Source organism: Maylandia zebra, linkage group LG19 (genome assembly GCF_041146795.1).
Source record: "Maylandia zebra isolate NMK-2024a linkage group LG19, Mzebra_GT3a, whole genome shotgun sequence".
Classification (NCBI taxonomy): domain Eukaryota; kingdom Metazoa; phylum Chordata; class Actinopteri; order Cichliformes; family Cichlidae; genus Maylandia; species Maylandia zebra.
The window spans coordinates 9,450,758-9,459,527 of NC_135185.1; the positions used below are offsets into that span (position 1 = coordinate 9,450,758).

The 8,770-nt window shown below is 50.2% G+C and overlaps 1 protein-coding gene across 2 annotated transcripts; it reads right to left on the reverse strand.

Annotated features, from left to right (window-relative positions):
• Positions 1 to 8,408, reverse strand: dglucy (D-glutamate cyclase). 2 transcript variants are annotated; one of them, XM_004569929.5, is made up of 15 exons: positions 8,197 to 8,408; positions 7,078 to 7,163; positions 5,910 to 6,063; positions 5,252 to 5,338; positions 4,803 to 4,956; positions 4,220 to 4,370; positions 3,712 to 3,834; positions 3,416 to 3,637; positions 2,801 to 2,918; positions 2,471 to 2,613; positions 2,257 to 2,356; positions 1,589 to 1,737; positions 1,354 to 1,473; positions 1,072 to 1,232; positions 1 to 888 (listed from the first exon to the last, which is right to left on the reverse strand). In XM_004569929.5, exons 2-15 carry the CDS (start codon positions 7,151 to 7,153, stop codon positions 730 to 732), a joined length of 1,917 nt encoding a protein of 638 aa, XP_004569986.1. In that variant the 5' UTR covers positions 7,154 to 7,163; positions 8,197 to 8,408; the 3' UTR covers positions 1 to 729. The 2 variants fall into 2 exon arrangements, with proteins under 2 accessions (XP_004569986.1, XP_004569985.1); XM_004569928.4 differs by lacking the exon at positions 8,197 to 8,408 and adding an exon at positions 6,736 to 6,877.
• Positions 8,409 to 8,770: the final 362 nt, after the last annotated feature.

An 8,770-nucleotide genomic window follows, 5' to 3' on the forward strand; every position in this document is an offset into this window, starting at 1 on the left:
TTTAATGCCAGGTTTGAGCAGATTCTTTTATTCATATCTCATTTCTACAAAACATATAAATCCTCTTCAGCTCATTTACTGACAAACAAACACAGAGAGAGGACGATTTTACCCTGCAGTTCCCCCAGCGTCCAGCAGAGGCAGCAGTGAGTCGGTCCCATAGACTCCCAGGTAAAATGAAACCTGCTCGCAGCCTGATGCACAAACTGTTTGGTCTCTAGAGACAATTTTCTCCCTCGTAACACCAGGTTAACTTGTATTAACTCATTATTATTATTATTATCATTATTAAGGTTTAAAGGTTGCATTAATGGGGGCGTGGCCTCTTTGACTGACAGTCGAGACACATTTCAGCTGCTTCCCTCAGCTCTGCATCTCGAGGTGGACGTCCTTCCAGCTGCAGGAGCACAAACGGTTAACGTGGCCTGAGGCGCTTCCAGAACAAACTGATTTGTGGGGCATGGGCGGAGCCTTTCACAGCCTCGACCCAAACATGTTCCCTCATCATCCTCATCAACGATGATGAGTGCTGCAATAAAATCTGTACATCTGCTCACACGGTACAAGCAGCGATGCATCTCGCGGGGGTCACTCTGCTTTGTGAGCATTTAAAGGCAGGCTGAGCGGTTACCAGGCAGCAGCTAAGCACCCTCACACTCCTCTCCTCCTTCCTCTGTGTTTCCCTGCATCAGGATTGGGATCACATCAGGGAATAATAAAGAGTTCTGATTAAAACGTGCCGCGCCCTCCTCGTGTCGCTTCCAGCAGTCTGGTGATCATGTCAGAGTGGGTGGGGTGAAAGGTCAGGCCATCCACCTCCATGGCCAGGTGACCAGTTTTCCCGCTTCGGATCCCAAACCGGACCAGAGTGGAGAGGAAGGACTCCTCCTGGATTTAGGGAGAGAGGGAGATGAGATCGTCCGCCAGCATTAACTACAGTCTATTTAATCAAGTCACGTTAGCTTCACGTTAGCTTCCTGCTGTGAGTATTTACAGGCACAGAGGCTCTAGATCAGGCTGCGGGGGCACATTTGGTGCTTGTTAATGAGTTATTAAGCATTTGTGTGTTACCTTTTCCACAGACGGCAGGTTAGTGGTCCAGTCCTGCAGCTGCTCCGTGGAGGTCACAGGTTCCAGTCCCAGCCCCTTCCTCAGGTAGCGCAGGTGTGCTGGGCAGGTGTGGAGCAGGTAGAGCCCGCAGGCCACAGCGTAGCCTCCCCAGTTAGACACGCCTGCAGGAGCACGGGAGGAGGTCAGAGAAGATGGAGCACAGGGTTAGTTCAAACTGACCTGCAGCTCACACTAGTGAGCAGCATGATGCTGCGACAGCTGCTGTGTTCGCAGAGGCCGTACCTGCGGTGACGGCGTGGTCTGCAGGAACCTCACAGGCGATCAGACCGCCTTTGGGCATCAGGCTCTGCACCTTCTCCTTCAACTTCCCCATCCCCAGCTCGTTCCCACCATCACCGATTCCTGCACACACGCACACACAGACACACAAATCGTTCAGTCTCCTGTAAGGCTGAGTCGTGATTGGCTGCTGGATTTATCACAGAGTGTAATGATCAGATGGTGGGAGGGTTCCCGCCTGTGGTGCCGATTCCAGGTATGTGCTTGGCAGCGATGAACAGGTCGTCCACGGGATCCACCAGATGTTTGATGTTCACTGCTCTCATGTTGTAGTAGTTCCCATCTGCGGCGCGTCCGCTGCGCTCTATCGCCACCAGGTGGTCGAATCTGGTAACGAGCATCAGTGTCACATTAGAACCTGCAGCTGTACCTGTGCAGGTGTGAATAACAGGGGGCTGTATGCATGAGAAAGTTAAAGAACAGTCTGTGCACGTTTCCTGTTGTTTGGGCTCACGTGTGGTCTGATGATTCACAAACCTGCAGATTCTTCTTTCTCTGTTCAGCTGAACACTCAGAGATGCTTTTTATTTGTTTTTGAGGTTTTCTGCATTATGATGACATCATCGTAATGTTACACGTGTCCTTTTGCTTTGGTCACAGCAGCACTCCTGCTGCACACACCGCATGTCGTTATTTTATGGGCTCACGGGGTTTGAAGTCAGGTGACTCGTCACATGACAGTCCTCACGTGTGTTTGGACTCGCTGCAGAGGGTGGAGCAGGTCTGTGATGGAGAGCTGCTGATCTCTGACTGCGACTAGTAAACTGGACTTTTTCCCATCATGCACAGTTCAGCTGGACCAACAAATCCAGCCCATCCATGAAGGTGCCTCACACGCCAGCTCACCTGGGCTTGTTAGGGTCTCCATGGTGACACAGGAAGTGCCGCGCAGCGTCTGGACCACCGTCTTCAAATGTGACCAATGGGATAGCATCCTTCAGGACTCCTGAGGGTGACATCACAGCAGTTTCTTGCACTTTATTTTGAAAGTCACATTTTATTTTCTCATTCTGAACATTTCTAAATTAAATTCATCCCAGAGCAGATTTAAAACTCTCACCCGTCCTCACTGCTTCATCGATGATGGTGCGGTTCATCTCCAGCGCCCGGCGATCCGTCACCATGGTCACCTGTTTCCCCAGAGACAGCAGCATGGTTGCCATGGCAATTGCTCCTGGTGGGCCGTCGGTTTCATCGGGAGGGCTGAAGAGGAGACGCAAACGCTGAGAATCACCTGCGTTACTCGTGACCTCTCCCCCATCACAGACTGCAAACAAATGATGGAGGCAGCTTCTGACGCCACCGCCATCATTTGTTTACAGTCTGATATAATCCGATGTTGAACTTCCTGGTCACACAGAACCAGGAAGCTGTGTGTGTGTGTTTGTACCTGTGCATGTAGTGTGTTGGGAAGCCCGTTGTTATGGCAACAGAGGAGGAATGGGATAGAGCCAGACAGGAGCGCAAGAGTTCATCCTGAACGAATAAAGCTCTGATCCCTCGCTCACCTGCAGACGCACAGACACAAACGTTCAAACAAAGAAGAACAGGAAGTGGCGACCCGACAGGTGCTGCTCAGACGGGCAGGTAGGAGGACGACCACATGAAACTCCTGAGGAGCTCTGGCTGCAGGTGAAAGGACAACTAAAGTTCAGTCTGCAGGTAAACTGGCAGAAAAACCCCAAAAACTGTCCCTTCATTAAACACGCTGCAGGTGTAGTAGCTTCTGTGATGCACAATAATAAAAAGCAGCACCACCCGTATGACAGTAAAGGAGCTTCACGTGTCTGTGCGCGCGGCGTGGACGCCATGCACTGGTGTAACTGGCAGACTGTGAGGACTTTAAAGAATCCACAGCTGGTTTTTTATGGCCTGTTTGTTTTTCTGTAGAATAAACTTTAGTCGTGGACTCGGCTGAAACACCTGAGGAGCTTCATCAGGCTCTACCTGCTCCATCATCAGCTCAGTTATTCGCTCCTAAAAAAAAGCATCCTGGGCCTTCTACCTGGATCTTCTCCGATCATCACCTCCAGCTGTCTGATCTTCGCCGCCGTCCCCTGAGAGACCAGGCTGTACAGCAAGGGATTCTGGGACACCTGGAAGCACAGGGGGGTCAGCTCAGGATGGGGTTTGGCCTCAGTGGGCGGAGTTATGGTGGAAGTAGGTGAGTCAGGAATGTCGGTGAGGAACATGCAGCCGGGCGAGTGGCTGAAGGCCAACGGAGGCTCTGAAAGAGACAAACTGTTCAGGTCCTCTGCAGGCTGTGATGTAAGCACAGTATCAGCCAATCAGAGTGCTCACTGCTGCTGAGGATCGCCTCAATCGCGGTCACACCACACGCCCAAAAGACTGTGACATCACCAGGCTGCAGCTCCACCGCATCACCATAATCCGGCCTGGACAGGTCCTGGATGCCGAGGAGAGCTACAGACACACACACAGACACACACACAGACACACACACAGACACACTGTATATAAAAGATGGCCACAGTCATCTTGACACCACATTTTGAAGCCTCATCATCTGAGTTTTGTTCAGATTAGCTGAGGTGAAGCTAGCAGGCAGCTAGCAGCAACAGCCACCTGTGTCACCATCCACCTGTCAGTCACAGAGGCCATGCCCCTAATAATGCAGCCTAAACTGTTGTTCTGAAGAGACCTCAGAGGCCAAACAGTTTGTGTATCATCCTGTAAACATGTTTTCTCTGCTGTAAGGTTTTAACATGGAGACTGACTCACTGCTGCCTCTGCTGGCTGTTAGAGGAGCTGCAGGTGAGTGTGTGTGTGTGTGTGTGTGTGTGTGTACCTGGATCTCCTATGTGTACAGGAGCTCCATGTGCCAGTGGGTTGAGATGAGTGACCTTCACTGCTGCATCCAACAGAGCAGCTGGGACAGGACGCATCGTGACCACCAGAGGGCAGCTGAACGCTCCTGCAGGAACACAGGGAACTGCAGTCTGCACACACACACACACACACACACACACACACACACTGATGAGCTGGTGGAAAAGCGTGATCCCAAATGTGCACTGTCACATGACCCCGCTCTACGCTCCTGCAGAGTTTCATCAGAATTCACTGAGAATTTCCGAGCTCGTGTTTAGCGACAGAATGACACAAGCGCTGCTGGTGGGCGTGACTACTCCCACTTCACTTCTACCCCTCGGACACTTCACGAGTGTGTCACAGTGAACGTGAAATAATTCAGGAAGTCGACTGGACCTGAGAGCATAAATGAATACTGAGAAAACACGACTGGTCATAAAATCACTGATGATGATCCAACCAAAACATCTGCTCGACTGACTGATCCTGTCACTGCACCCACAGTGCTTCAGCCGGAGCTGCACAGCACACTGTCAGCGACCCAGCGCGGCCCAGCGTACCCTGTACATGCTGACGTTCCTGCCCTGCTCCACGTTCCTGACGGGGACTCCGGCTTCTTTCAGTCGGCCCTCAAAGCCAAAGCTGCAGCCCAGATAGAAACACACCATGTCCGACCACGACCCGGGACGCTCCGCCTGCTGCCCGGGTGGAGACCTGCGAGGCAGAGGGAGGCTGATCACTGACTGTTATGCTACAGGAAACAACAGGTGAGGCAGGAAGCAGCAGCTTGTGTTTGTGCTTTAATGTCGAGTTTTCAGTGAAAGCAGCACGGAGGAGCTGGTGTAGAGTAATTCCTGGGATACAAGCTGAAAGCACGTTTAGATTTCAGGACAGATCCTGCCGGAGACGTCGCTATGCTTTAACCAGAGCCCATTTCAACAGTAAGTTATTACCAGGACGCAGTCACGGCTGAGGCTCAATGATTACCCCAACTCATGTTCAACATTACCTGTGTGCGTCACTGTACGTCTGCAGGCTGGAGACGGTTTTCACCAGCCGACCATCCTCATACACACAGTACTGCGAGATGTCCGTCCTACAGGAAACACAACCAGGAAACACTCGATCAGGAAAAATAAAACAGACACAGTCGGAAAGCTCCGCCCTTCGTTGGAGTCAGACGGGTATAGGGCAGAAAAATAAGAACTCTGTGAGCCCTCAGGCTTCTGGTCGATGCACCCGTGGTGTCACAGCACCTGCCGGCCCGGCCACCGTCCTCTCAGGCTGAGGGGTGTCCGAAACAAACATCCACCAAACCGTCTGTCTGGTCTGGCGTCTGTCTCTTCCTGCTCGCTCCTCTCAGTTTGCAGAAAAGAAGTTCAATCATTTCATCACATCAGGATCAAACACCTTCTTGTTTGTTCCAGCTTTTCTGAATCAAATTCAAAATGAGCAGATTTTATAATGTGATGTGCTTGTTATCTGAGTAAACTCTGCTCTCGCCTCACAGGTGAGCGCTCCAAAGGTTACTGAGAGTCCGCAGGAGCTTTGTGCTGCATGGAGAACGATGTGAATGGACTCAGGAAACGTCTGTGATTTAAAATCATCGGCTCACAGAACCAAACGTAAACCTTCTGCAGCACGTCTGAGAGGACAGGAAGCCCTACCTGATGTCAGCGTGCTGAGCCAGAGGCGGACAGGAAGTCTCTCCCGACTGGCTGCGATAAAGGAGCGGCAAAGGGGCGGGGTTACTGCGACAGAAGGCATGGAAGTCATCGGCGAGCTGGTTTGGCAGGACGACCACATTAGCCTGCTGGTATCCTGAAACACACACACACACGTTACAACAGAGAAAAACCAAGAAGCCCTGACCGTCCGGGCAGCTCTGCGGGATGACATCATCCTTTTCAGGCATTTCCAGAGCTCGTGGTCACCGGTTCCCGCTGAGGGCAGGAACCAATACGTCGACACCTCCACCCTCGCTGCACCGCACCAGCTCCAGCCTCCACACCAACCTGTCAATCAATCTGCTCAAACTCGTCAACATGACGTGTTGGAGGCAGAAAATCCTCGCCAACCCGGAGCGAGCACTCCACCCTTTTTCAGACTCGGAGCAGCTGTTTCTCATTCCTGCTGCTTCACCCTCGGCTGAAAAGCAGCCCAGAGGAAGCTGGAGGCTGCCAGTCAGCGAAGCCAGAAGGACCACATCCCAAGAACCCCAAACCCTCCACCGCCTGGCTGAGTCCAGCATGCACCTGACCTGATACCCCATACACCCCCCAGACACTCTGGGAGACACGTCCACAACATTCATGGATACTAGCTGAGGATGACTCGAGAGTATACATGTTTACTATTAGAACAAGCTAACGTTCTTACTGGACGCTAATTCGCTAAAGCAGCTCCTTTACTAAAACAACAAATCAGCAGAAATTTCACCTCTAAGCTGTCCCGAGTCTGTCCTAAGCCTGTCCAGTTCAGATGATCTCTTACCGTTGGCTAATCCTGTTGTGGTCTTTATTCTGGGGTCTTTCTGCCGGATTAACTGCCTCAGATTAGCAGGACTCAGATTATTTAAATGTTCCGACTTCATCATCTCACACACAAGCATGTCAGTGAGCTGCTTCCTGTTTACCTGTCACGGAGCAGGAGGGGAAAGGCCCGAGAGAACAATGAGCTGCTCTTATCTGCTTCACCACAGTTAATGTTTGAGCGAGCAGCAGTCGATGAAGTTAATCTTTGAAACACTCCAGACTTTAAACCCCACTCACTCTTTTTCCTTCCCTCACTGCTCTCCTCCATCAGTGTTTTCTTTTGTGTGTGTGCGTGTATCACCTGTGTCCATGGCAGAGGTACGGATACCCCTGAGGTATCTGACGGCGCACTGAGCAGCTCTCACTGCAGACAGCATGCTTCTTCACCTAAACGTTAAAAAAATGTCATGAGTAACCTGAGGAATAGGCGAGCTGTCTGATTGGTTAATTCGCTGGTGAACAGCCAATGAAATATAATCTGTGGTAACACTTTGTGTACTTAGATTCAGACGCTTATTTATGTGAAACTTCCTAAACTGTCAGGACAGCAGAACATTGGTGTAGATGAAGCTGAGAGCAGGGATCGAACACCTGCCAGGTGAGGATTCATCAGGGTAACCCGCTCTGCCCGCTCCCGCTCATCTCCAACCATCACAGCAGGTCTCACTGCCACCTTTAAACCTCCTCCGGCACTCATACTGCTCTCCTTCTCCTCTCCTCCCTGCCTGCACTCACCTCTTTGCAGAGGTGACGCCACCCGTCTATCACCACTGCAAACAGGAAGTGGCTCAGAGACCACCTGACAGTAAAGTTCAGGCTACACTGATCCGATACTTTGCACAAAATCAAAACTATTATATATCAAATTATACCTTCATGATGAATACAAGACATCACACTATTATTCCTCTTGTTTAATTATGAAGAATTATCTTACAAGGAAAAACGAAACCTGAAAAGTCAATACCCACATATTAAAATCTTCAATTAAGATTGAAAAAGGGTCAGGGTCCAGGAAGGGGTCAGGGCTAGGGTCAGGGTCCAGGAAGGCTGCACGCTTTCAGTGGGAGAAACATTTCGTCATCATCAGGTTTCGACTTTATAAACAGAACTTGTGCTCAATGGCTGACACTAGCACCCCTGACTCACAACGGGCTGTGAGGTCAGTTTATGATCAATGATATGCAAACTGTGATTGATCATTGATCGGCTATGACAGTGATCTTTGATCTGTCTATATAAGGTTGGAAACCTGCAGTCAGCTGAGACTGAAGAAGTCAGCTGGACGAGTTTCTCCCACTGTACACTACATTAAACATAGAAACTTCTATTTTAATATGAAAATCTCCGCTCGGAGGGAGCAAAGCTGACCGTTAAGCTAACGGTCCTAAAGTCCCTCCGACAGTGTGATTAAACTCACGGTGTGACGGTTTATCCGCGGAGTGTCGGGGTCGGTGATGACAGCTCCACAGGCTAACAGCTGCTAACAGCTAAGTCCGGGGCTGCAGCCTTCGAGGGCCCATTACGTCACAGCGAGGCGACGAAGGTTACTCCAGTGCCTCTGCGTCCTCAGTTTCCCGGATTTCAAGGACGTTGGCTGTGTCCCTGTTGTCCCAATTCAGGGTCTGCACGCTTGAAGTACGCATTTTAAGTGCGATTACGTCACCGCCACGCGACGGCTGTCCCAATTCGAAGTGTATTTCAAATGCATTTAAAAAACTGAAGTCAAGCAGATTTGCCACAATCTATGATGACATTTCCCATTTGCTACTATTTTGATCATTACCTCTATTGTGTATCAACCTGTGCTCTTTTTTAATTCTTCCCCGTTAATACTGTGAATTTTTGTCTAGCCCCCTCCCCCCATATCCTTGCTGTTAGTTTTGTTGTATTGACTGTGTTCTTTTTTTATTTATCCTCCACGAGAGTTCATTTGCACTATATTGTGTTATATTGTTTGTGACTGTATTGTTCCAATTGTTAATAAAAAAAAT

Bases quoted from the DNA above. Each gene is read 5' to 3' on its own strand.
- dglucy (XM_004569928.4), bottom strand. From the start codon at position 6,853: ATGCTTGTGTGTGAGATGATGAAGTCGGAACATTTAAATAATCTGAGT. The intron at 4,957-5,251 runs GTAATGTTGAAC...TCTGCCTCGCAG, and splicing joins ACGTACAGTGACGCACACAG to GTCTCCACCCGGGCAGCAGG. The intron at 4,371-4,802 runs GTACGCTGGGCC...GTGTGTGTGCAG, and splicing joins GGAACGTCAGCATGTACAGG to ACTGCAGTTCCCTGTGTTCC.